Raw genomic sequence first — 27,421 nt, 5'->3', positions numbered from 1 at the left:
TTAGGTGGGGGAATGCGAGTAATTCACACTATGGCACTACTGTAGCATACTAGGCAACATTTGGAATAACAAATCTAGTTAACCAATGCAACTGTTCAGGATAGCCACAAAATGAATTGCCATTTAAAGATATAGGACCTCCAGAATCTTGCAATGCAAATAAAGATTCAATTAAAATGTGTACAGTTAAGGGGTTCAAACTGCTTGTCTTGATCATTGTTGCAAAAAAGACAATTTCAAGCCAAAAGCATTATCAAACTAAAATAAAATAATTTGGTAGCCTGTGGATGAATATTATTTGTAAACAAGGTTGTAATGATTAATGATTAATTAACACAAGTGCGATTGGCTTCTTAGATCAGGTCAGACTAATTCGCTAACACATGGAAAATTTAAAACATGAGATAGGCAGCATAAGTGAGAATTATTGCTACCAATTGTCTATTGCTAGATTACAATTTACAATTCTGAATATTATTACATCTTATTAAATCTCCACAACTAGATTGATGTTCTCTGTTGTAAATTCCACATTTTTCACAAGACGTAAATCTGGATGTACTCATTAAAAATTTGAATATGATAATTTTTTTCTTAAAAGAATATTCACAAAATTACAATCATATACAGAACTACATCCAATTCTCTGTAATTATGATTTGCATTCTGTATGCCTTGAAAATGCACAAATACCGCTCTCTTAATCACATGGAATGGAACAACACTATATTGAATGTGTCAGCTGAAGCATTTTTGTCATAAACATAACAACCGAGTTTCTATACATAACATAGTTTGGGTTCTGATTAGTCTTCAAACATGAACTTCACAAAATTGCAAAATGAAATCATGTTACCTTCTAATGAACTCTATGATTATGATTTTCAGGAATTTGTAAAGATCTATCCACATAGCAGATGATAAAAGAGCTCCTGATCAAATATCATAGAGTATGAGTTGAATCTTATGCTCTCATGTCAACCCAATCCATTTCTTGAAATGTATTGCTGCTTCTCTCCTTTTTAGCTGTGCTTCTGTTTGCACCTTGGGAGCCTTACCTTTGTACAATGTCCTGTGATATTTAAGCCACAAGGACTTGTACTTGTATTTGTCTATAAACATATCGCTTTTCTCCATCATCTCTATAACTTCCATGGCTCGAAGGAAGAAACCACCTCTCACAAAGCAATACAACAGAGAGTCCAAGAGCTCCTGATCAAACTTCATAGAGCTTGAACCAGCCAGAACTTTCATTTCACCCCACAAATCTGTCACCTCCACATATTTGCCACCAATGGCAGCATAAGCAGTGATTAAAGAATGAAAAGTTTGTGCATTTGGCACATGGCCAGAAGCTCGCATCTTGTTCAGTGCACTGTGAGCATCATGCATCAATCTCTTCTTGCAGAAGAAATGGATGACATTATTCCAGTCATGAACAGCATGATCAACCATATGACCACTTCTTACTTCCTCCACTAGCCTGGTCGTCAAAACAGCTTCATTTTCATCAGAGCCTTGCACTAAAGTCTGAAATTCCTTGTGACCAGATTTCAAAACATTTGAATTCTTCAATTCTTTAAAAAGATGGAGAGCACCTGGGGTGTTACTGTGACTCGCCCTAGATTGTATCAAATCCTCATAGCAGCTTGCGTCAAGCTGAATGCCTGCTTGTTGAGCATCCTTCAAAAGTGCAGTTATGTCATCTTCATGTTGGCCCTCTTTGCAATAGGCTTTTAGGAGTGATGAATAGATGGATGAACCAACTCTAATCCCAGAGAATCTCATTTCATCCAGAAGATCATGCGCTTGCTCTAATAACCCAAGACAAATGCACGCATTTATCACTTGAACAACAAAGGACCTTTCAACAGACACAGGAGAATCTTCTTTGCTTGCTTTCACAAGAAACGAAGCCAATGCACTGATCTTATCTGCTTCCAGAAAAGCTTTAACAAGCTTGGCGTACATTGTTTCAGTTGGGTGGAGGATACCATGTTCAGATTTCACCAGTCCAACCTGTTCCTGCAGCTTATCCGATAACAGCTCGAGTAATTCTCGTGCCTCCAATTCAAGTCTTGCAAAGCTATTGTCTTTGAAGAACGAAACATAACTTAGCATTTGGCTATTAGATATAGGTCTCTCTGAAGAGCATGGATTTTCAGCCTCAGTCTTCTCATAAGGGAAATAAAGTCTCCTATTTTCAACAGCTTCAAGAACTGCTTTGGCTGCTTCCAATGACCGCTTTGCATTCTTGCCTTTTCTTAGCATATCCAACACCATATCAACTGCAGAATCCAAATCCCCAAATTTCAAATGACAGGAGAGCAGACAATCATAAAACTGCCTGAACTCTGATTCGCTAAGACCATAGGCCTCATCAACATGCCTCTTTAACTTCTGAATCTCATCTCTGTGCCCATTCCTTTCATATATGCGGGCCATAACAATCAACAAGTTGACTTCAGGCTTCACCCCTATCCTAGGCATTAGTTCGAGAAGCTGCTCCGCTTTTCTTGTAGTACCAAACAGGAGAGCTGCAGTCAGAACAATATTGAATGTAAATGAATTGGGTTTCATTGATAGCAAAGGGCGGTTGCTCTTCTTCCGTGGATCAACTCTATTATTCTGGAAAAGGTAACCAAGCTCCATAACAAGGTCTGCAGCAAGAAATGCACCAGTGTTGGTTTGACACATATGTGCTACAATTGCTGACCAAGCTGAAACAGGTGGGTATGCCTCCATCTTTACCAACTTCCTCACAACATTTATAGCAAGATTAGGCAGAGCACAGCGTGCAAGGGTGAGAGATAGGTAAATCAGGGGCTCCTTACCCAACAATTCATGCTTCTCTTCAAATGCATGACTGACCACATTGTAGGACTGGTTAAGCCAGTGAGCATCACAGGTCTCTGCCAAGCCAGTGATGAGTTTGCTCAAAACGGACTTTCTTGGAAGTCCATCCATGTGAACATGCTTCTCATAAGCCCTCCATGCATCATCAAATCTCCGCTCATCGATTGCATTCTCTATCTCCAGTGATAGCTGAGATGGATCACGAGCTTGGACTAGAATTGTTTCAGTAATAGTGGAAAAGAAAGTGCCATGACTGCCTACATTTAGCTGCGGACTCAAGAATTTAGTATTGTTATCTCCTGTTTGGTTAATCCCATGACACTTGCAGTCCAAGCAGTGTGGACTTTCGAGAGCAAACAAACATCGTGGACCCAACAGTAATGAAGATACAGCATGGCGTGCATAAGATCCTGAACAAATTCTTCCAGCACGAAGCATTTACCTGCCATGGATAACGAGGGTCAGATGAAAATAACTCAAGACTAATGGGACAAATGTAGCATCCAGAATGTGGCAGGTTACACCATTAGAATTGCTGGAGTTCAACAATATCCCAGCCCAATTTATAAGACTGATTTAGCACAACCAGGCAATTGCAGCAGAAAATGAAAACATCAGCTCAGGCGACAAACAACTTGAGACTCGGCAAATTTGCACCTGTGCAATTTTCTTGCAGTGGTTTAGCACAGGCATTAGGATATAGCCATAGGCAAAGGGACTTTACACGGGCAGTGATTTGTGAAACCATTTTTCATGTTAATGTCTGACCCTAATTGGTTTAGCACAATGCGGTGGAGATGTACCAGTCAAGGGAACATTGACGACGGACTTAACTTGGATTTTTTCATTCCCTTTTTTTTGAAAAACTGCAGCCACACCTTGGATATAAGCCGCATCAAACCAAGGATGTGTAGGACAATTTATCTTGTTCATGCTGTATTCCTACTTGCGATTCTATTTTTCAATTCAGAGATTCGTCATTATATGATTTAATTCTAAATGAAAGGCCACATGATTTGAACCCAGGGTATGCCTAGCTAAAAAAACTCCAATATGCAATACGGTACAATCAAATAACCAATTCAGTAATACAACTATAAAATTCTGCTACAATTCAGTATACAAGTATAATAAGGTAACCAAAAGTGCGATGGTATACATAAAAGGTCTCACCATACCTTAAATTCAACAAATAAGTTCAAAACTTGCATAAGGTACAATATAAAAAGTTTGAACACAGATAAGGTCTGGCATAATTACAATCTCAAGGATGAGATGTTCTTCTCTACCTCTTCCAGAGCCTAACAATTGGGCAAGACCAAACATTTTACAAGCTGTGTTGTCATAATTTGATAAAGAACTCAAAAGAAGCATTATCACCGGCATGATTTGAGAGTACCAGCTTTCAGGAGCATGGAACAAGGGGAAATATAAATCGCATCCTAACAAAGATAAATAGAGCAGTATAGGAACATGGTACCAACTCCACATTTCCTCCAACAATTTAGTTTAACTAACCAGTAATGATCTGGTCCATTAAAGCATCACGACGAAGGGTTAAAGCGGATGGAGATGGAGTAGACTACACACCAGTCGCCGTGAGGGAATTTGCCGATTGGGGATGGCTCCTGTGTAGCTGTGGCCGTCCGCCGTCGTGGAGTGCCGGCGTCGCCCGTCACGGCGCCGGCCGGTCGTGGCGTCGGGCGGCCGCAGAAATACGCAGCCACGCTGGCACTAGGCTCGGCTGCTCCCGCTCGGGCGTCGGGCGTGAGGGCGTCGTCGATGTCGGGCGGCGCAGCCTCGAGCAGAGCCTGGAGAGTGGAGAATGGGCGGGTGGAGTGGCGCCTAGCGGACCGCGGAGGTGGAGCAGCTCCTACGGCAGGGTGTGTCAGCCACCAGCGGCGCGGAGAACCCCTCGCCTCCCCTGCTGGCGGCGGCGGCGGCCTCGTGCGGCCGAGGCGCCGACCGCCGATGGAAGGAAGGAGATGCTGCTGCTGCTGCTGCGTTGCCAGTTGGGCCTCCCTCCTCTCCAAACAAGCAGGGTGTGGATTACTGGCCTGGCCTATAGATAGATGGCCGGCAGCCCAGCAGCCAATAAGGCAACAGGCCCAGTACCTAAAAAATGATCAAAATATTATTCAGGCCATGTTTATTCAATGTTTTAAATAGCGGGTTAAGCCATTTAGCGGCGGCTTCGTTCAAAAGCTATAAAAAGCTATAGCGGGATATAGTGGAAGCTATTTCATTTAGCGGTTTTATAAAAATATGAAAATTTTGAGTCAATCATGCAAAAAAAACATGGGCCTTGGAAATTTTATGAAAAAATTTTCATGTCCAGGGTTACATGAGAGCGTGTCTTCGTGTCTACCACTTCAAAATTAAATATTACAGTTGATTTTGTATCGCTATCATATTTTTTTAGCAACTAATGGACTTTTGGACCTCGTTAGTGCGGAGATAATGAAACATCATCAACCCACATAGCGTAAAATAGGATTAGCGGTGCTAAATAGATTTTGCGGCTAAGGAAAATAGGGGTGTTTAGTGGAGCTAAAGCATCCTTAGTGGCCATGGCGGTACAATTGGTAATAGCATAGCACCAGCTCTCTAAAAAAGCTATAGCAAGGCTATAGCGGGCTATTTAGAACTATAGTTTATTGCTTTGTTGATGTGAAAACTTGTTTGATCACTTTTGAGCCATTTCCTGACCAAGTGAAATCAATTCGAATTTGTTCTAGTTTTGAGATGTATTGTCTCATATCACAAACTAATTGATTTAATTTTCAAATTGGCAGGTTGGTTCTTCTAGCTCTTGGATCTTGGAAATTTATCAAATTCATGAATTATATTACGGTGCTAAACACTTCTACATTTTTAATATGAGGTACCCTCGTTAATCTTTAAATATGTCATTCATTAACATTTCTTACTCTTATTCGTACAATTTCAATAAGATTGTAGCATGGGTACGCGATTTGTTTTTCCAGTTCTTCCTCTTGTAGCCGGCGATGTATTGTGGATGATGGAACGCAACAGTTGCACGCATCAGATCAGGCACAGCTAAATTAAGCGCCAGCCAGCAGTACAGCTCGTCTACAATTAGCAGCTCGCAAAACGATCTAGAGCTGGCTGAAAAACAAACACTACTACACCACGTTTTGAAGCTCGGAACCCTAATAGCTACTGTATAGATATGAAATTCTTGCAGTGAAGCAGGAATGGAGCATGATCCATCGATTGATTCTTCTTCGCGCCAAGCTGGAAAAAAAAAAGGCGAGATAGATGTCGCCTCAGGATTCTTCGTCGAAGAGCAGCATCTCGCGGTAGCGGCACTCGTGGCTGCAGAAGGCCATCTCGCCCCTGCAACACGGCACAGTTAAGTTGGCCAGTCCGTCAAAATGGCTTCAAAGAAACTACGGCGCCAAAATTTGAAGGTGCTAAATTACTGTTACAGCACTGTAGCACACTGTAGCGTTTCATTTGTATTTATGAATTATTGTCCAAACATTGACTAATTAGGCTTAAAAGATTCGTTTCGCAAAGTACAACAAAAATGTGCAATTAGTTTTTAATTTCGTCTACATTTAGTACTCCATGCATGTACCGCAAGTTTGATGTGATGGGGAATCTTCTTTTTGCATCGTGTCAAAGTTGGGAGTTGGGGGTGAACTAAACAAGGGCTACGGTTACTCATGAGCATCGTTCAGTTACTGAAGAAAAGAAGCCAATGCAGTACAGTGTACAGACATAGATTTTTGCGCGTACGTACACTACTGGAAAACTGAGCATTGATCCTACCCCTTAGTACCGGTTGGTTTTTAAACCGATACTAATGTGCTAACGGAAAAATGAGAAAAGAAAGAAAAGAAAAAAAAGAAATAAGAACGGGAAAGGAAAAGAAAAAGATATCGATCATACATGACGTGGCAGGTAATTTAGTACCGGTTATTTCACTCGGTACTAACCAATATAGCAATACCGGCTACACAACCAGTACTAAAGGGAGTTCGGAACTGATACTGAAGACGATTCCCGGGCAGTGGTACTGAGTACTGACCTGTACATGAAGATGTCCTTGCCCTGCCCAAGGTCCTTGCTGCATCCATGGCACCACCTCAGGAACGACTCATCGTCCTCGCCGCCGGCTCCGATGGAGAACCCGCCGCAGCCGTCGACGACGACGCGGTCGTCGAATATGTGCGTCGTCCTCGGGTTCGGCCCCCCGCGGGCGATGACGCGGGTGTAGTCCTCCGACGCCTCCATCTCCGTCGGCGACATCATCAGGCACCGGCGGCCTTGCGGGGAGGAGGAGCGCGCCAAGTGGCCGTTGACGGCGAACGCGGGGCTCCGGAGGCTCTGTCCTCTCAGGACCGTCGCCGCGTGGGGGACGGCGTCGTCGCCGTTCAGGGCGCCGGCGAGGCCAAGCCCGGCGTTCCTCGCCGCCTCCCAGGCAGGGCGGCGGTGGCACCTGCGGCTCCTGCTCTTGCACCGGCGGTCGCCGCCGGATGACGAGCTCGCCCCGTGACTGGAGAACGCGCCGACCTTGGCCGCCGGAGACGTGGGGCTGTCGACAGCCGCTTGCAGGGTGGAGGTGGGGCTCATGACGGCGGCGGCCTCCACCGGCACCGGCGACACGCGGCAAACGCCACTATCATCAGCCAAGAACAGCTTGGGGGGCGCCGACAAGGGAGACGGCGGGACGGCGGTGCCCGCGTGACGGCCGCGATCGGACGAGGCGTCGCGCTGCTCGGCGTCGGCGACTCCTCCCGCCATCCTCCCCAGCATCTCAGTGCTTCGCCGGAGGTATCTATATACTGGTTTCGGATATACTAATCCAATTGCTTACCAACTAGTTACGAACGATTAATCCAAGCAGAGCATCATGCAGAGTCACGGCCTCACGGAGCAGAGCGTGCAGTGCAGGCAGCCAAGGAAGTGATGCGAGCAAGCAGTGGGCAAGGCTCTGATGCCTGTTAAATACATGCATGCAGCTTGACCTTTTGACAGGCAAAGTGCGAGTACAGAGGAGGACGAGGTGAGATGAGCCAAACAGCCAATCCAAGTGAGCATTGCAGGAGGCTACAGCAGATGCAATGCAAATTGCAACAAAGAGATCGGAGAAAGTACATGCACACTAGTGGCCAACTGGCCATTGACACGTGGGGCCCCGCACGCCACGTGGATGGCCCACCTCGCAATGCATTGCGTGTGACGGGATCGTGCAGTGGCCGCTGGTGGGCCACACTGCTAACTCGCAAGTTGCCGCATGCTAGCGCCCAAGGATAATCATCAGCTGCAAACTGTGAGCGCCCATGCAAGGAAAGTACCATTGATCTTGCTTTGACGTGCAAGGAAACAATGACCATTGATCTATGCAAGGAAAGGAAAGTACCCTAAACTCTATAGAGGAGTCTTGTTTGGATAGTAATGGATTGAAGTGGAATGGGAAGGATTGGAAGGGAAATTAGTTCATTTTAAACTCAATATCCTTCCTTCCACTCCAATCCATTTCTATTCAAACAAGCTCTGCACGAGGGGAAATATTTGTGGTCAAATTTGTTATAGTTAATTTATAAAATGGTCACCAACAAGTTGTAATTCCTTATGTTACAGTGCCACAAAAATATTTGTGGTTCTATAAAATTAGCTCATTTTTTAGTATTTAGACCTCATATTATAAATCCTTCAAAATTCCTGTAGAACCAGTCATTCCGTAGGGCTTTTCCATATATAGGAATCCCATTTGTTCTAGATGGCAGATTTTCCTACACAATCCTAACCCTACGAGTTATCCTTTGTTTTTCTTTTTATACAGTACGTTCTAATGGAGAGCGAGGCTGGGATGCAATAAACAGGATTTTACTTGATGTTTACAGCACAGGACATGTACCTGGTACTCGTGAGCAGCAACAAGCTCAAGAGATATCTTAGAATACTGTCTTCTGTTGTGTGCATTTGTGCTTAGTATCGTAAAAAATAAAATAGTACTCCTTCCATCCTAAATTATAGGTCATTTTAACTTTTCTAGATGCATAGATATTATTATGCATCTAGGTATATGGCGTATCTAACTATAACAAAGTCTATGAACCTACTAAAAAAGTCTATGAACCTACTAAAGCCGGATGGAGTAGCTGTCATATGCTCCTTGGAGAAAGGTAACAAGCGACACGGATCTCAATGGACAATCGACACGTAAGGAGCACGGCCGTAAAAAAAAAAGGACGCTCGAGGAGTATCAAATCAATGCTCCAACTATTGAAACTGTATCCTGCTTCGTCGCATCCCGGCAGCTCTTTAAAAGATTCACCCCCGGATTTAGGGGGTGTTTGGGAGGCATGTGCTAAATTTTAGCACATGTCACATCGGATGTTTAGATACTAATTAGGAGTATTAAACATAGCCTAATTACAAAACTAATTGCACAACCCCTAGGCTAAATCGCGAGACGAATCTATTAAGCCTAATTAGTCCATGATTTGACAATGTGGTGCTACAGTAACCATTCGCTAATGATGGATTAATTAGGCTTAATAGATTCGTCTCGCGATTTAGCCTAGGGGTTGTGCAATTAGTTTTGTAATTAGACTATGTTTAATACTCCTAATTAGTGTCCAAACATCCGATGTGACAGGTGCTAAAATTTAGCACATGCTATCCAAACACCCCCTTAAAACTGGATTTGCTCGCACTCAATCCGTTTGCTCCGACGAGTAGACGGCCGTCCCCATTTCGACCAGTACTCGGCTCAATAATTGTCTTCAGTTCTGCAGTTGGAGTGCTGACGGGATGGGCCAACAATCAGTAGAATCCATGTGTTCTTGAGGGATTCAGATGGTCCATATCAGAAAGGAGTGGCTGAACTGAAATGCTGGACCAAACAAAAATTTTATCAGTTGATGGGGTTGATGGCTAGCAGCACAGTGCATATGCATGGATGGGTCCTGTTCTTGTGGGTACTCTACTCTCCGAAAAAATTGGATGGCCACTTTGACCATGACCTGTAGCTAGCTAGCTAGCTTGAGACCAAAGTGATATATTCGTAGGGGTCCCTCATTAACTGCCATGCTGATTCAGTGTGGTAAGCATCTTTGGCTTAGCTTTCTCTGGTTGTTTTTATCTCATGTTTCTTTTTTTCTGGTGAAGGAATTTTCAGTGGGTGAATCATCAGGAGTTTTATATTATCAAGGAGTTGATGAGCATACCGTACGATTAAGGGTTGTTAAGATTCGACATTGGAACATTCTGAAATCTGAAAGTGCAAGGTTATGCTTCTCACTTGGTTGATTCTGACGACAGCAGCAATGAAATTTGGGACCTCTAACAGTTATAAAAGAAAATGGAATACATATCTTTTATGCTAAATATGCGCAATCGATGCCGCGGCCTCTGTGCACATTTTGGGTTAGAAAGCCTCCTATATACGATTTTTTTTACAATCAGTGACACAGACCACATTTATGCAGGCGCCCTACCAATACATGAAGAAACTAAGGATCAGCATGAACTTCTGGTACTGCCAACCTACCCTGTTTCTACAAACATTGTGACCCCTTTGATCTCACATGCTCAAACAGTCAGTGGATGACCCAGACGACAGGGCCTTAACTCCCCTTTGATCTCACGGGCAATGATGCCCTGGAGAGATATCATCACGCCATGCATGCCTCTGAAGGCTTTCATCTTTTGGTGTCAAGCATCAGCTCTCATTGGAGGTCACTCTCCTTGCGGTCAGGCCTTTTGATCCCAAGCTCTAACTCTCATTGGAGGTCACTCTCCTTGTGATGATCAGGCTTCCATCGATCTTCTAATATGTACGTTCTAAGTTTCTAATCCTCCGATTAGAGGTCACCATCTTGCGGTCAGCATCTTAATATGTGTGCTATTCTACTTGATGATGGACAGTACTCCAGTTCGGTACAGATGGATGCGCAACCACATTCTTCTCTTTTTGTTTTGTCTCTCCAGTGATCACATCTCAGCTTTTCCTTTCACAAGTTTCAGAAAACAAGAAAAGCTTTCTTTTTACAAAGAGAAAGTTATGGCAAGAAATCGTTGTGAACTGTCACTAACAAGAGAGATTTCACAAGTTCAACTGTTCAAGATCACCACCTGTTCACAAAAAGGAATTTTGGCACTGCATCTTTGAAATTATTAAACTAGAACAAAATGGGCAAACATGTGCTCTCTCCCCCTCTTTCAAAGCCTGGATGCAAACCTATCACCTCGATGATGGACAATTACACTTGACAACCTGGTAAACAAAGTTATCACCGGGCCAGCAGGTGTCGCATAGTGAGCCCATCTTTGGCTTTTGTTATCATCTGAAAGGCAGCTTAGGACCAGTAACAACGATTAGCCTTACATGATAGTGACAACGAACAAGTGGTTGCGGTAGGAGTCTGCCATTTAACCCCATAATCGATTCTGTTGTTATATATATGCATGGCCCCTCATACAACTTTTGAGTCAGCAATATAGTTTTCCTTTTCACATGATTTACCAGTTGTAACCACTTTGGGCCAGCAGGAATCAGATGCCACCATAAAGGATTCATCCTCTTTGAGAGCAATGATATCATTTTGGCCAACATATGGATAAGGGTTTGTGAAATGGCCTTCAAAGTTTGGTCAGTGGGCTCAAAACCCGGCCCCTTTTCTTGGGCTGTGCCTTCCAATCCAAGGCTCCTTATCTACCGAGTTCCTGCTAATCCAAAGTCACTGCAACTTGATCCACACACACTTTCCATGCCCAAGCACCAATTATTAGCAAAACTTTGATCGTTGCGCAGTCCTAATAATTAACCAGCTGATGGGCCCTACATTTCATATGGCAAGGATCAAGGATGTATCCAAGTTAACCACCGGTACTTTTACTGCAACCACTTATTGATTGTAAGGATAGCAGTCTGATAAATCAGCTTACAGACAGGTTTGTAGAATATCTTGATGTCAGCCTGTACATCCTTGAAGTGCAACATTTCAAAAGGCACTCTAGTAGGGATCAATTAGCGGTGGACAACACATGAATTCAACTGAGACACATCTGATTGAGTGATCAAGCTAGTATCAGAGCCTGCCAGGAATCAAGATGACAGCATGCTAGCTAGCTATAAATAGACTACTGTTTCCTTGTTGATCTCACAAATGGGCTCCAAGATAACAAGGAAAGTAGGTTGGTGACGATGGAACAGCTTGAATCTTAGCTCAATCTCGATCTTACGCGAGAGACCGATCGCAACGGATTAGTTACCTTGTTGCTATCAGTAATGTTTGTCTGTGCACTGATCAGGCGACACAAACACCGCATAATCTGCATCAATTAGAGTTTAGAAGCTAGGAACTTTTTACAATAAGCTGCACCTATATGTGATCAGGACTCAGGAGTGGTGAATATCTGCTCTTTTTTTTAAATCCAAGTGATCATTAAAAATTAAAAATAAAGGGAGGGAAATAAAGGGGATTGAGAAAATTAAAACTAAAGAGGAAAGGGAATGGAAATGGGATGTGCTGGATCAAGTTTTCCTCCCTTTAATCCCCTTTATGGCTGAAAAAAGGAAAGGGAAAAGGGGATCGGCAATACACGATCGGAAGGAATAATATATATTTTTTTATACAAAGCCAATTAAATTATTTTATTTAAAGCTAGCCTCCTATCACGCAGTCATCCCTCCTCATTGAATGACATTTTTTAGATAATAATGGGATAAAAATATCCCAGCCTCCACATCTTAATATGATTTGGCCGTGCCATTGAATGACATGGAAACTGAAAATATCGAATAAATAATTAATCCTGCCTAATCCTAATAAATGATCAACATCAGGAATCAGTTCCGTCTTCTTTAGCCAGAAATTCCTATGGGCTACACACATACAAGGCCTTAAAGCAAGCAATCGGGTTGTGCATCTGGGCCCAGTCTTGAAATCCTTTGGACCCAATAAAGTCAGAGCTTATGCATGCATGATCGCCTCTGCACTTCGAATGCTTCTGATTTGTTTGTGTCATGTCTTTGCTCGACATGTTTCTTGCATGCATGATCTTCGTCCTCGACACAACTGACACCGAAGAAACCAGAAAAATATGCACGGATCACCTACACTTTAGAATGTTAGCTGCTAAATCAAGTAATAATCACGGATGTCAATACGTTCAGTTTTATCTGACGTTAGCTAGGATGATCCAGGAACTGACCTCGTAATGCTATAATGGGCTGCTACAAATCGAAAATACTCCCTTCGTTCCAAATTGTAGGTTGTTTTGATTTTTTAAATTCATAGATATTATTATTGTAAAACATCGTTGTAACCGGTACAGCAAGAACCATACACCGCGCAAGTTCATGTTCTGAAATGAAAAATTAATTAGGGCCAGCCAATTGCATGCTTGCCACTGCATTGAACGGTAATGGCTCAACCTGGGTATCGTAGTCTGATTGAAGCCACAGATAAAATCGCTGGCTCAGAAATTCTCGCTGAGATCTTGCTTGACCTGTTTAATAACCTGCTCGGACCTGCCGCCTGGCCTCTGGCTGCTGCCACGCTTCCTGCTGCTCTCACGCGACAGATCCACCATCTCCTCCATCTTGGGAGTCAGGTACGCCCTAGTAGTAGCAGTAGCAGCAGCCTTCCCCGCCGACCCCTGCAGCTCCACCCCTGACGCTCGCTGCTGCGCGTGCGAGCTCATGCCGGCGAGCAGGCACGCGCGCCCCGTCTGCTGGTACTCCCGCCGGTCGCCGACGCGGGCGCTCAGGTCGCGGAGCTCCTCCTTGATCGCCTCGCACGTCGGGTCGTCGCCGGCCGCCCCCGGCGCCGACCGCTCCACCTCTTTCAGCCGGGCGTCCAGGATCCGCGCGGCGCCGGCGTGCTGGCCGCCGTCGGCGGCCGCCCGCGCCGCCGCGATGCCCTCGGCCGCCGCGAGCCGGACGCGCTCCCGCTCGACCTCGATGGACGGCGGCGGCATGTGTTCCAGCTCCAGCGGCCTCTGGATCACCGCGGCGGGGGCGGCGGCGTGGGCCGTCTGCCCTGTCGCGGCGTCGCCGTAGGTGCAGCTGACCTTGACGAGGCGGGTGACCTCCTCCGTCGCGCGGGCCCTCGGCACGTACACGAGCACCAGGAAGAGCCTCCTCTCGTCGTCGTAGAGCTCGCCGGCGTCGATGGTGGCGGCGCGGCCGTCGGCGGCGACGTTGCTCTCGTAGGATCCGGACTTGACGTCCTGGACCCGCACGCCCCGGTGCAGGCACGTGACGGCGACGCGCGTCTCCTGCACGGCGACGGAGAGGAGCCCGCCGACGCAGCGCGCGAACGAGTCCTGGATCGCCGCCTGGTCCTGGACGAAGGAGAAGGTGCCGCCGGTGGCCTCCGCGATGGCGTGCATCGCGGCGGCGTCGTGGTCGGCGCCGAAGCCGAACGTGTGGATCGGCCCGGGCCGGGAGCCGGCCGACGCGAACGAGCGCGGCACGAGGCTCGCGTAACTCTTGGCGACGCCACCGTTCGGCTGGGCGATCGCAGGCGGGAGGCACGTGTCCTGCCCGTCGGAGAGGAGGATCATGCTGGCGACGGCGTTCCTGTGGCGGCGGCCGAGGAGCACCTGGGTGCCCACGAGGAGGCCCTGGCCAATGTTGGTGCCTCCCACGACGACGAGGCGCTCCACGGCCAGCTTCGCCGCGGCCTTCCCGGCGGCCGACATGCGTGCGAGGTGGGTGATGCGCCACGCGGCGTTGGAGAAGGTGACCACGGAGAGGCGGTCGGCGGGGCCCAGCTGGTCGACGACGAAGCACATGGCACGCTTCACCAGCTCCAGCTTCTGGCCATTCATGCTGCCGCTGACGTCGAGCACGGTGACGAGGTCCAGCGGCGCGCGCGCCACGTCGGCGGGAGCCTTGGCGTCCACGAGCACCGCAAACTTGTCCCAGGACGCGCCCCTCCCGAGCGCCGGGAACTCGCACTGCACCTTGAGGACCAGGCCGCCGTTGGCTGCCGGGGCGGCCTGCGCCCCGCCGGCGGCAGGCCGAGGCTCCAATGGGTCGTCGTCTTGGAACACGACAACGGGCGGCGGCGGCGCCGCCGCGAAGTGGGGAAGTTTGATGTCCGGCATCGGCGGTGTGTGGGCTAGGGTTGGATCGATCTCGTTGGCCAGGTATATATAAGGGAACGTCGCAACCTTGGAAAAGGGCTTAACTGTAAAATAATCCTATCACTAATTCTACTCATTGGATTAGCATCTTATGACTTTAATTTATTGTTTCCAAAGTTGCACGAGGTAGATGATTTGCACCAGATATGTTCCCATATATCGGCTTCTGATTTAGCGGAGACTGGTAGATGAAAATCCGGGCTGTAATTGTGCTGCTGCTGATTTTTTGGCTGCCGCGCCGATCATCTTTCCATCATTCCATGCATGCACGAACATCTTTCCCGAAAAGATAGAAAGTGTCAAATGATCAAGTTGTTTGGCTGCTGCTGATTTTTAGGCGTCGTCAATCTGTTCAGATTAGATTAGAACGCGTTGGAGTCAAAGGGGCTGCATGCAAAAAAAAACCAAAAAAAAAGGGGCTGCATGCCGCGTATATGAACCGTCCAGTCAGCAATGAACAAGTTCACACCTTTTAAATTTTTTTTTGTGCCAATGGAACATGTTCATTCATGTATTAGATTAGATGGGCTACACAGATCGCGCACGCCACTTTCTCTGGGCCATGGCCCATGGACCAAATTTGAAAACTGACAAACACCGCTGCCTATAAATATCGCCATTGGATCAAGGAAGGAAAAAAGCTAAGAGCTTCTCCGATCATGCCTCTCTAGTCTCTACATGATCTATGTTGTAGCAGGAGTAGAACAGAAATGGCGGCACATGCCTTTGACCTAAACCTTGAGCCTCCCCAGTTGGGCTTAAACAGCCCTATAGATTGGAATGGCATTGCTCATTGGGATGATCCTGGGCATGAACTAGAGCTCGATATGGTGTGGGGAGATGGAGATGGAGGTAGTGGTCAATCGCATGGACTAGACGCCGGCGCCTACTTATGAATTATGATTGCTCCCTGCTCTGACTTGCTTTAAATTTTGCTGTCCTACCTGCAGAAGAATTAGGAGATGAGAATGCTGCCGGCGAGCAGCTAGGGAAAGTAAGGTCTGGTTTGGTTCGGTTGCTTATTTTTAAGCACCCGTCATATCGAATGTTTAGATACTAATTAGGAGTATTAAACGTAGACTATTTACAAAATCCATTACATAAGTGGAGGCTAAACGGCGAGACGAATCTATTAAGCCTAATTAGTTCATGATTTGACAATGTGTTGCTACAGTAAACATTTGCTAATGATGGATTAATTAGGCTTAATAGGTTCGTCTCGTCGTTTAGCCTCCACTGATGTAATGAGTTTTGTAAATAGCCTACGTTTAATACTCCAAATTAGTATCTAAACATTTGATGTGACACTTGCTAAAAATAAGCAAAGGGAACCAAACGCCCCCCAAATTTCTTGAGCTGCCAGCACCTCTCTTTGTTTTCAGAGAGAATTGCTTGAGCATCTCTATTTGTTTTCTGGATGATGCAAATTTGCAAGAATTTGGTTGGACCTATGGGGCATGGAGTAGGAGGCAATGCTGCTGCAGATCAGGGTAAGCAATCACTAGTAGAGAATTGGTCTTTAGTCCCGGTTGGTAGGATGCAAATCTCCCGAAAATCCATCCGGGATAAACCAACCGGGACAAAAGGGGGGTCTTTTATCCCGGGTCACTCAACCGGGACAAAAGACCTTACCAACCGGGATAAAACAGGTCACCACGCCATGCGCCGCAAAAAAAAAGAAATTCCATGCTCCCAGGAGGTGATTTTTCACGCGAAATATGCGCGTGCGCGCACCTCCTGCCTCGCGCGTAGCTTCCTTGCCATCCCACCTACACACCACATCTGACTATAGGGGATGCTATCCTTTTATATTAACTCGTAGGGGACCCTTTTATCCCGATTGTAAACACCAACCGGGATAAAAGACCCCCTTTTATCCCGGTTGGTATTACAAACCGGGATAAAATGGTTCGAGGGATTTAGTCCTGTTCCAGTGACCTCGTTGGGGACCCTTTTATCCCGGTTTGAAACACCAACCGGGATAAATGAGGGCCTTTTATCCCGGTTGGTGTTACAAATCGGGATAAAAGGGTCTCGACCCTTTTATCCCGGTTGGCGTTATCAACCGGGATAAAAAAAGGGGGGTCTTTTATCCCGGTTGGTGTTTCAAACCGGGATAAAATGCCTCTCAGGATCTTTTTTTCACACTAACCTTTGCAACCGGGATAAAAGGTTCCGGTTGGTGAGCCTCCCACCAGTGACCGAGCTTTAGTCCCGGTTGGTGAACCTTTTGTCCCGGGCCAACTTTAAACCGGGACAAAAGGGGACGCATCGAAAGCCAATTCTCTACTAGTGAATCCTATTGTCGGTTTTGGTACTGTAATTTCAGATCAATATCTCTTTGTTCTTTTAGATGTTGCAAATGATCGAGATCGAATATCCTGCTCTTAATATTGTGTAGTCTGTTTTGCTGTTGTCGGTTTTGAGACTAGTCAATTGATGAGTCTAGTGTTCAGTGCTGGATTAGCTCATTTTCCAGTTGTCGTAAGTGGTACCTCATTTTTCAAATCCAGTTCAGTGACAGGCCCAGTTTCAGGGATAGTTTCAACTCAAGTCTTTTGTATGTTCAGCGATACGTTCAGTTTCAGAAGTTGTAGCACGACTTTCAATTGCAGACAGCTCAAAAATTTCAGAATTTGTAGACTTCCAGAAGTTGTAGACTTCCAGAAGTCTTGCATCTTGACCCTGCCGAAAGTTAAGAACTCTTCTGCATGTTTTAGTTGACCCCAAAAATTCAGAAAGTTAAGAACACTTTTGTATGTTACTTGATGCTAAAATTCAGAAAATTCAATAATTGACCTAAAAATTCAGAAGTCAGTACTAGGGTAGCTGGACCCCGGCTACGTAGTTCGTAGCCGCGACCCGTGATGAGGGGCGAGGTTTTCCCCCTCAGCGCCCAGGTAATTTGGAGGAAGAGGACGAGGGAATTAGAGATAGTTTATTGCTTAATTCTGAACCTGCTGAGTACAGCTCTTTATAGGCCCTTCGGCCAACCAACCTGGAGCTAAACACTCCTAAATCTAAGGTACTAACAACCCTGGAGCGAGTTGCTCCTCAAGCCAAGGCACTAACAGCCCTATCCTGATCCGCTGCTTCAGATGGCGCGGCTGCAGCTGGCGCGCCGTCAGCGGCCCTGCGGGTGTCCCGGGCACGCCGCCTTCTTGTGTAGGTGCGGCCCCACATGACATGGTGCCTAAAAATTTAGAAAGTAACTTGATTCCTAAAAATTCAGTAAGTTCAGAAAGTTATTTGACTGCCTCAATTTTCAGATGTTGTCGGACATGCTACAATAAAATAGTTCTTTTACTAGTACAGTGAAATAAGCCTTTTGCATGTTTTACATTTGACTTGTCTTTTGCACGTTCAAATAAAAGGAGGAGGTTCTATTCAGATACGTTAAAGATTGCTATTCATCTGGAGTTGGTGGCAAAGACAAATCCACCTGTGCTGAAACTGGAGTGTCTAAGCAGGTTGCACATAAATTTGGTGTGCCTCTCAGAGTTGTGCAGAGTGTGTGGCACAACGGATAGGATTATGGTGGGATAGAAGGTCTAAAAAATAGGAGTAAGGTGGTTAAAAATTGCGGTCACAAATGAATAGGAATAGACATGGAAGTCATCAAAAACATGCCTTTCAGAGAGCGCATGACCATCCAGAATCTTGCCAATAAGAAGAGCACAATTCATAACCGGTTTAAAGAAGGCTATTTTGTCAGCACACCAATGACATAAAGTTTACCTAAAACAAGAAGTTAAACATGTCACTTAAAGCTAACATATTTTTTTTCTCTCGAACATGCAGGAGAGCTGCGAACCAAAGAATTTTTTAGAAAAACCTAGGATACAACCAGGTTTTTATGGAAAAACCTTAGCAGAAAAAGCAGAACACTAAAAAAACTACTCACCCTTTTAACACAAAAGGAAAGACTAGACCCTACTAAACTGTGGAAGGCACCATGGCAACGAGATGAGACCCCCCCCCCCCCCCCCCCACCCCAAATTGACAGAACTCTGTTCAGGTTAGGAAAAATCCCAGAAAAAATACAACGGTTTTGGTGATTCCAAACCGACCAAGCCCAAGAATGGTAATGGAGTTCAGACTCTTTTTAACCACCAACCATTGTAGGGATTGTTCTCCAGCTGTGGGGTTAAGGCCTGTAATCCAAATTTCTGCAGCAAGTTGAACCAGACTTGTTGAGTGAAGACACATGAGACAAGCAAGTGATCTATCGTTTCCTCAGCTTGATGACACAGTGGGCAGCACGCCGGATGTGGCAGATTTCGTTTTGCAAGGTGATCGGCCGTCCAACACCTATTATGCGCGACCACCTTGCATTTGCCGGGGCTTGAAGCTAAACATCTTACTAGAGTTCAGTTTCACAAATGCTGAAGACAAGTTCATACACAGAAACTGCTCTTATCTAGTGCAAGTGACAAAGTTGGTGGACCAAATGTGTTCAACTTCATATATATTTCTGGCCTAGACAAGCTTAGTACGTAACAACTGACAGAGCTCTTTAGCCTTGATTTTAGTTACTGACGCATGGAAATTTACTGTTACCTTTTTAGCACTGCTGCCCAAGTAAATGGCTGTTTCACAACAGCAATTTCATGTTCAGTTCCCATCAAGTAAGGGATTTGTTCCTCTTCCAGGCAACTCATCTTGAGCTCCTCTGTTTTCACAAATGCATCCTGATGGGCACGCAGTTTGTGTCACAGGCAAGGGGATACCATTTTAATAAGATTATTAGATATGGCAGAATGGCATAAATAAGGGAGAGATAAAACTCGAAATTATTATTAGTTTGCTTGAATGATGATCATTTTGAGATATGTTATAAGCAATATATATATATATATATATATATATATATATATATATATATATATATATATGTATTTTAAATGAGTTTGAGACCAACCTATCACAGTTGAAGACTATAATTATTGGGGCATTTGTGTTTGTGCCCTTACTTTGGAGGCTAATGGTGAATTTGCCCTTATTTTTCAACTTTATGATTTTACTCCTTGTTTTTAAAATCGGAGGCAGAGTTTGCCCCTGTTCCATTAGACCACATGTCAACATACATGTGAAAAGACTAGAAAACTATAGGATTAAAATACTTGACATGGAGGACAAGTGCATGTGGTGTTCATGTGGAGGGGGAGAAAACAGCAAGAATCAATGGAAGCTAGAAACATGCCCTAGGTTTTTATGGGGGTGGGCCCAATGGCAATGAGAACACTCCGAGTGGGGGAATAATTGGGGTGGTTGCTCATGGTCTCAGGACAAATTCATAATGAGCAGAGAATAAACCAGGCATTGTTAATCATTCAGCAGGGTCTTTCAGGAACAAAGGAGCCTCGAGTTTCTGCAGCCCTCTCTGCTTCAACTTTTGCAACGTTTCAGGCCCAGCTCTGAAGCAGTCAACTTCACTGGAACCTGACGGTGCCCAACTTACTACTAGCACTGCATAGCATCATCATACTCGCAAGATAAACAATGGCATTACAAGTATTTTCCAGTTGTTTCTCTTGTAACTTATCAAGCTTAAACTTCGGTTTTGAAGATACTTGTTCTTGTTTAACATAGAAACTTACCGCCAAAATCTAGCAAAAGACGAAAGAGAGAGCTGCAATAAGAAGAGATACGAACATATAGATCAGTTGATCATTTTCTTCATTGTGCAATCATAACCCAACGCCCAAACTACAAAGGTAAAAAGTATTATAAGCAGTATAGACTAGAGAGTAATAGGGATTATCATTGGACGACCAATCAGTGCCCTAATCCATCCAATTATCAGTTAATCTGACCAACCCTAGCCGCCGTGCAGCTGATCAGAATACAAAACCTCCCAAGCTGACGTGGAAGAATAGCATGCGCACCAAATGCAACTGCTAGAAATGAGAGAAATCCAAGAAGGCAGCAACAACTTTTGAGGCGGCCAATAACAGAAACAGGCCCAGCATCCATCCATCCGCCAAGCAGCAAACTTTAAAGCTTGTCGATTGCCATGCCTTGCAGTGGAGGAACTGCAACTGCCCCCAACATTTATGTGCCGGGGCACTTGGCACGGATGGTAGGGCCCAGTGTCAACTTAATCTGGGGATCGATGCTAATGCATGGAACACTAGCAAACAATCTTGCATTGGGGCTGGTCCCTCTCTCTGATTATGAACTGTTAACAAGGTTATCAGGCTACTAGAAGCTGGAAGCAGTTGGGAGCATCAGGCCATAATTTGGGGTTTATGCCGGGCTAAAAGCGTCGGAAGCCACGCCGCGGTTAGCCCGGGGAAGGATTATTCAACTGATCTTGCTTGGTCATCAGCTAGACGACATGTAGGAGGACCCAAACCAGGTGGCTGGCTGATTGATTTAGAAGAGAATTGTATAGAGAGTGACCATGTTCAGTGTTGCTCACAGGTCATCATCCATGGGTTTTCAGTTGAGACACACTGTCAGAGCTAAGCACAGGACAGGACAGGATGTAAATGTATATGTTTGTGATGAGTTGGACAGTGACAGGAATTGGTCTAGCTAGCTGGTGTTGGCTTCAGGAAATGAAAAGGATTTCAGGCAGCCGAAAGGAGAAAAGTGGAGGGAAAAGAACGTTTGTCTGGTGGGTCCTCGACGATAAACAAACTTCACTATAATAAGATTCTTGCTGAAGCTTTGCGAGGCATGGCGAGAGCAATAACAGTAAAAGGTACAGGCACCATGATGAGCGCGGCCGGCTTAGTGCTAAACCCACTTGGATTTCCACAAGCTAGCCGAGCTCTTCAAATTTCGAATTCGAACAGGTTGCCCTGTTTCTTTCTTTTTTTTTTAATAAAAAACAAGTCACCCTTAGACTGATGCAGCTGCAACAAGTATCCGAGACCTCGTCTGAAACGCATGAAATTTCAGAGGAAACTGTACAATTCTCATGGCCTTCGATGAGACAAGATGAAATTGTTTTTACAAGCACACAGTATGGGACGCCGTATGGTTCAATCAGTGGGTGCAGTTGGAGGCCAAGACAAGTTAGGTTAGGTGAGGTGCGACTTGGTAGTGTGTGTGTGGCTCCATAGTCCATAGACCTCTGGTTAGAGAGTCAACTAACGCTCCATGCATGAGCCTAATTCCAAGCCATAATCGACGACACAATTCTATACACAAATCGCAAGTCACACACAGCCGCTCCTGTATATAAAGCATTCTCAGGTAGCTCTGCCAGAGAGAGAAGGAAGAGAGAGAGAGAATCCCCTGCCCTCCGCCTGCCCTCCATCTCCACCTCCATAGACCTCATCACTCAGGTTGGCATGGAGATCGAGTCGGCCAAGTGCGAGTGCTGCGGCCTGCGTGAGGACTGCACCCGGGAGTACATCGCCGGCGTGAAGGCGGGCTTCGGCGGGCGGTGGCTCTGCGGGCTGTGCTCGGAGGCGGTGCGGGACGAGGTCGCCGCCAAGAAGCGCGGCGACCTCGAGGGCGCCGTCAGGGACCACATGTCCTTCTGCGCCAAGTTCGGCAAGAAGGGCCCCGCCTTCCGCGTCGCCGACGGCATGCGCCAGATGCTGCGCCGGCGCTCCAGCGACATCTCCGCCACCTCCTCCGCCGCCTCATGAAAAAGCTAGTAGCGGAGGAAGAAGAAGGGTTGCATTGGCTGTGAAGAAGAAGAAGAAAGCAGCCACTGATCGAGCTCTAGCAGCGGCGGCGCGGCCGAGCAAAGCTTTTGCTGCGGCGCCGGTGATCCTTGACGATGGCAGGTTCTAGGATCGGTTGGTAGTTTAATCTTGTCACAATGTCACCGTACTAGCATGTTGCAAGTCGGTGCCGTTGGCTTGGTTGTCCTCTAGCTCCATTAGAGGTGTGCCAAGCGAAAGCCTTCTTAGGCCTAGAAGAAGGCGGCTTCTTGGACGTTCCGAGTTTTGGTACAAGGAGAGGTTGTACAACTTGAACCACAATCGCAATGTACCATTGATCCCTTCATATCATGAATTGGATTTATTTTTTCTGCATTGGTGTTCACGGATATGCTGCATTCTCTGCACATTGATCATCAATTCATCATCATGGAGCTGGAGCACTTCTCCCAACTTTGGGCTTAAAAGGTTTTTATTTAACCCCAGCAAAGGAACAAAATCATATCAGATTTTGGGATTTAAAGTGATAGCTTGTAGACATTATCCTTATCGTTGTGCTTCATTTTCTGAACCTTGATATGCATGTGCACAAGAATGAGGTGAACACACAGAAAAAGTGTTGCGGCAATTTGGATCACAAACTTCAATCAGTTACAGCTTTCTAGCTGTAGTCTTGTGAGAGCTTCTCAGCTGCTCTCTCACCCACAGATAAATCTATCTCCGAAGAGATTTAGACAGAACAACCGGATATCAAATCACACCCATCCTGAAGGTAAGTGAACATCAACCAATTACTGCTTTTTATAAAGAAAGAAACGAAAGTCATGTACTTCAGATTTGGATCAACTGTTGATTCTTAGCACGGAGTACCTTATGGCTAGCATGCATCTTCACTGTTCACTGTGACAGACCACAGTTGTACTGAGCATAATTGTGTTTCCGCTTACTGCTTTTTATAAAGAAAGATGCTCTCTCCAAATCAGCAAAAATGAGGGGGAAAAATGATAAAATGTGCCAAGGCAGAGATGCTGACTAGGACAAGATCAGGTGTGCATCAATAATCTGGAACCGTACTACCATTTAAGGAATAGCTCATGAGGATGCGTGCTTGATCATTTCCTTCCTACTATGGATCTCAACTGCATAATTGTTGTGCCGCTTGTAAGATTCTCCCTCATATGCCAAGCAGAAGCATGGGGGCAAGAGACTGAGTCATATCCACGTCTGAACATATTTTTAAGCTGAGCCCTAAAAGATGTTATAAGGTCTTGTATCGTCTCTACGATTTGTGACGACCGGTGGTCCAAAATTTTTCTTTGAATTTATATCACAATTTGGACTCTAGGGTTTATGATCCATACAAGCTCAGAGCTTTCAGAATTATTCTCTTCTTTTCCACTCATAAATACAAGAACTATCTTTAATTTAGGTGTAGCTCTTGCAATGATTTTTCTCTCCTGAATTTCTTTATTCATAGGTTATTTGCGCAAAGCACATAATTAGTGTAGATCCTTATGTTAATGTTTAATCAACAACTCTCCTTTTCTTTTTGAATGGAGTCCGTCAAGGCATCTCAGAATGCTTCCTTGGACGCAATGATTGAAGGCTCATCCTGTTACTGACATGGCCTCGAAAATTCCAGATCCATGGAACAGTAGTCAGTAGTGGGTACTACGGCAAGTCACTGATTGCATACTTGTTTGCGCTCCCATTTCTCTTGCCCGGCCGTATGTAAACTGTAAAATCCTTCGGCTCCTCTGGAAAAGCTTGCATTGTAAGGGCTAGTTTGGGAGTCCAAAATTTCGCCGGGATCCGGCCTTTTCCCCAGCCAGGCGCTCCCCGTAAAAATGCGGCACGAGCAAAAAAATTCTCACCATTTGGAAGCCCACACCGAAGGGCTGGGCGACCCGTTTCCTCGCATTTTCCCCAGGGCAGGCCCTCCCAACCTCGAGGGTTCGGCCGCTGCTTCCCCGTGCGGCTCCTCGAGCGACGCGAGTCGAGGGTCGAGGTATCTCCGCAGCTAGCACCGCACTGCGCCACTCCATCTCCTCAACCAGGCTCTGCCGCCGCCGCCTCTCTGTCCAAGTGTCGCTGCCGCTTCGCGTCACTATCCAGATACCACGGCTGCTTCGCCTCCCCATCTCCTGATTCGTGAATGTAACATTGTCGCTCTCCTTGGCCATCTCGATCTACAGCGACACCTCCACCAAGGCCGCATCCTCCGCATCGACCATGGTGTCTCCACCTTGTCTTCCTCCTCTATCACCGTGATATGAGTTCTCCCCCTATCCTCCTCTCCTATTGCCTAGGGTATGTATGATGTGAGTTGATAAGTTCTTGGTATGCTGTGTACATGGATTCTATCCATATTGGAATAAATTCCTGGAAGTGCATATCACTTTGATGCACTGTCGATCTCAAAATTTGGAATCTAAAGTTCTGAACTAAAATGTATTTCCTGTTTGTTCGGTAAGATCAAATGGTAATTTAGATGTCTAAATTTAGGTAACGTTTATTGCTAGATGGTCATATTTGTTAACTAATTGGAACTTGCTCAATCTTGGTGCAGGTAAAGGAATTACTGGTATCTCATGTTTACCAAGTAGGCAAGTGTAAATCATGTTCTGTGTCTCCACAGATGCCACTTACTACTGCAGAGAAGATTATGGATTCTCATGGTGTGGATCACCTTCCTGTAGTCTCTTAACATAATAATCTTCAGGATAACGAACTTTTGATAGGTTTTGTAGATAGAGAATGCATCGCCATCGCTTGAAGGTAAAAGTAGGATTCTTCTAAGATCGAACATAGTATTGCTTGTATTCCATAGCCCTTCCTCCTTCAATTGCTGAAATTTTTGAACTTGGACAGAATTTCACTGCACTGGACTGAACTACAAGTCCTTTATTTCTTGCTTATACGTGAGTGTTCCCTATGCTATGCATGCCTGGACTTGTTCTCTGTCAACTGTCAGCTTTGGATTCTGAAATATAGTACAAACATGTTCTCTATGCTATGCTTCGCATGTCCTTGAAGAGCATTGGATTCTGAAACGTAGTATTGACCACCAGCTCGCAAACATTACTTTCCATCCCGTGGTACTTCGTTAAGATCAACATGATATGTTTCATGAATAAATGTTGTGAATAATTCTTGGTCTGCTATATTTGTAATATTTGGGTTGGATAGATCTTGGCCTAGTTCTTCGATATTGGTTAGGATGTAGTTATCCGGTTTGTCATAGGCTGCAATAGGGGATTTCTCTGAGCCACATGCTCTAAAACTGGTGAGGCACTAAGGCAGATGCCTTTTGAGATAACTACAAACAGTAAATAATACTTGTTAATTCAATTTTCTCTCCCTCACTGAGATGTTCTTTGTGAGTTCAAATGGACTGTTAAGCCGTTTCAAACCTAAGGTCCTGGAAAATGGTAGAAATTAAAGTTGAATGATCAGGGCAGCTACGAAAGAGTAGCAGTAGTACTTCTGATTTGCTTACCATAATTGACGATGATTGCCTTTCTTAATAGGTTGCACCACCTAATATTGGTAAGCTAGGAGATTACAGACCTGAATGCATTTTTCAAAAATACTTGATAAACAAGTACTAATTAACTTGGTAGCTAGACTCCATTTTCTAATTTCAGTGTCTGTTGGTACTCCCATGTTGTATTTTCGGTGTGTTGAACAATTAGACTTGGTTTGGGCCTTGGGGTCTTTGTTTACGATGCTATTCATGTTGTGGGTTATCAAGATCACAAAGGTAGCTTACCTTAATCTGTTTGGTTTTATTTGGTTTATGTGTTCTGATGATTTATTTCCCTTCAAAAGTAAAAACATGTTATCCCTTTGTTTTATATTGCTCAGTAGAGACATATTCTATCTCTTTGGCCAGTGCTTGTGTACATGTGGTTATTTGAGGATTCTGAAAATTTATGGCACTTCAAAACCTGCTACCCTATGTTTGATATGCTTATGAATTTATTCTTGAGACTTGAGCTTCTAACTCATGTGACCTCATAGGTTATATCTGTCTAACTTATGCTCAAGTGTTGTTTAGCGGAACGACCACACAAGTTCCATTACAGTTATCCGATCGTGTTATATAGTTTGGTAGGGTTGTATCTGACTGTGTGCACTGTTGCGAGGGAGCAAAGTTTTTTTTTCATTTCCTGTTTAGCTTGGTCCGGTCCTTGTTGTGATTAGTACTGACATCTGCACCTGCAGCTTCTTTGAAAGCGTCAAATAGGAACGTCTTTGTTTTGAGTTTCCTAAATTATAGTAGACCACTGATGCATGGGAGAGACGATCAATCCTAAATCAACTTATAGAGAGCAACTCATCTCCCCCTTTTTTTTTGAGGGCAACAGCTCATCTCCCTGAGTTTATTGCTAGTTACTACAATTACCTCTTTCATGCTTTTCTAAGTCTGCAGTGCATTTCCATTGTTTGAGCAATATTATGTCTTAATTTTTATCCCACTTGATAGATAAAATGAGGTTATTTCTAACAACAATTATATCTGTCAGATACAAGTTGAATCAACTGGCCAAGTATTCTAGGTTCTTGATGAGCTCATCAAGAAACATGGTACTTCTTGAAGAGCGGTAGTCTCTTGCATGAATTATATTCATCTGGTTGCATGATGGGAGGACTGTAATTTGAATATTTGTGTATATTTTAGCTATTTATCTTGTAAATGTTGCTCCAGATCATATAATTATTTCGGATTTAATCATGAGTTGCTTGTTAAACAGGGAACAGAGAGCGTACTACTTACTTGTTGATACAGATTTTAGCTATTT

General features: G+C 45.0%; 4 protein-coding genes across 7 annotated transcripts in view; 1 reads left to right on the top strand and 3 right to left on the bottom strand.

Moving 5' to 3' along the window:
- LOC101757280 (pentatricopeptide repeat-containing protein At1g03100, mitochondrial) overlaps nt 1-4,910 on the bottom strand; it is a 14,876-nt gene extending 9,966 nt beyond the window's left edge. For 3 of the 4 annotated variants that reach the window (XR_001393086.2, XR_002675909.1, XR_215865.4), the window contains exons 1-2: nt 4,447-4,910; nt 857-3,298 (exon numbers count right to left, since the gene is read on the bottom strand). Coding sequence is in view for 1 of the 4 variants with exons in the window: in XM_004983143.3 (XP_004983200.1) it covers nt 973-3,294 (2,322 nt within the window). In the remaining 3 variants the exon portion in view is untranslated. Of the gene's footprint in view, nt 1-700; nt 3,299-4,446 lie in introns of those variants that run through there. The other variant, XM_004983143.3, reaches the window with a different exon arrangement.
- A 982-nt stretch (nt 4,911-5,892) lies between these two features.
- On the bottom strand, nt 5,893-7,752 carry LOC101756881. The gene is made up of 2 exons (XM_004983142.3): nt 6,914-7,752; nt 5,893-6,216 (listed from the first exon to the last, which is right to left on the bottom strand). The coding sequence occupies exons 1-2, from the start codon at nt 7,639-7,641 to the stop codon at nt 6,147-6,149; spliced, it is 798 nt and encodes a 265-aa protein (XP_004983199.1). The 5' UTR covers nt 7,642-7,752; the 3' UTR covers nt 5,893-6,146.
- A 5,565-nt stretch (nt 7,753-13,317) lies between these two features.
- Nucleotides 13,318-14,952, bottom strand: LOC101768142 (uncharacterized protein sll0103). The gene is made up of 2 exons (XM_022829711.1): nt 13,741-14,952; nt 13,318-13,680 (listed from the first exon to the last, which is right to left on the bottom strand). Exons 1-2 carry the CDS (start codon nt 14,950-14,952, stop codon nt 13,318-13,320), a joined length of 1,575 nt encoding a protein of 524 aa, XP_022685446.1.
- Nucleotides 14,953-22,114: 7,162 nt separating this feature from the next.
- LOC101756476 lies at nt 22,115-22,991 on the top strand. The gene has a single exon (XM_004983141.3). The coding sequence runs from the start codon at nt 22,296-22,298 to the stop codon at nt 22,596-22,598; it is 303 nt and encodes a 100-aa protein (XP_004983198.1). The 5' UTR covers nt 22,115-22,295; the 3' UTR covers nt 22,599-22,991.
- The last annotated feature ends 4,430 nt before the right edge of the window (nt 22,992-27,421 follow it).

This window comes from Setaria italica, chromosome IX (assembly GCF_000263155.2).
Source record: "Setaria italica strain Yugu1 chromosome IX, Setaria_italica_v2.0, whole genome shotgun sequence".
NCBI classification, from domain to species: domain Eukaryota; kingdom Viridiplantae; phylum Streptophyta; class Magnoliopsida; order Poales; family Poaceae; genus Setaria; species Setaria italica.
The sequence above is the reverse complement of the archived record's forward strand: the minus strand, read 5'-3'. Positions and strand labels throughout refer to the sequence as shown.

Excerpts from the sequence above, each read along its gene's own strand:
- LOC101756476 (XM_004983141.3), top strand. The coding sequence starts at position 22,296 with ATGGAGATCGAGTCGGCCAAGTGCGAGTGCTGCGGCCTGCGTGAGGAC.
- LOC101756881 (XM_004983142.3), bottom strand. The coding sequence starts at position 7,641 with ATGCTGGGGAGGATGGCGGGAGGAGTCGCCGACGCCGAGCAGCGCGAC. Across the intron at positions 6,217-6,913 it reads AAGGACATCTTCATGTACAG|GGGCGAGATGGCCTTCTGCA; the intron begins GTCAGTACTCAG and ends GCCGTGTTGCAG.
- LOC101768142 (XM_022829711.1), bottom strand. The coding sequence starts at position 14,952 with ATGCCGGACATCAAACTTCCCCACTTCGCGGCGGCGCCGCCGCCGCCC. Across the intron at positions 13,681-13,740 it reads GCATCGCGGCGGCGCGGGCG|GTGGAGCGGTCGGCGCCGGG; the intron begins GCCGCCGACGGC and ends CGGCTGAAAGAG.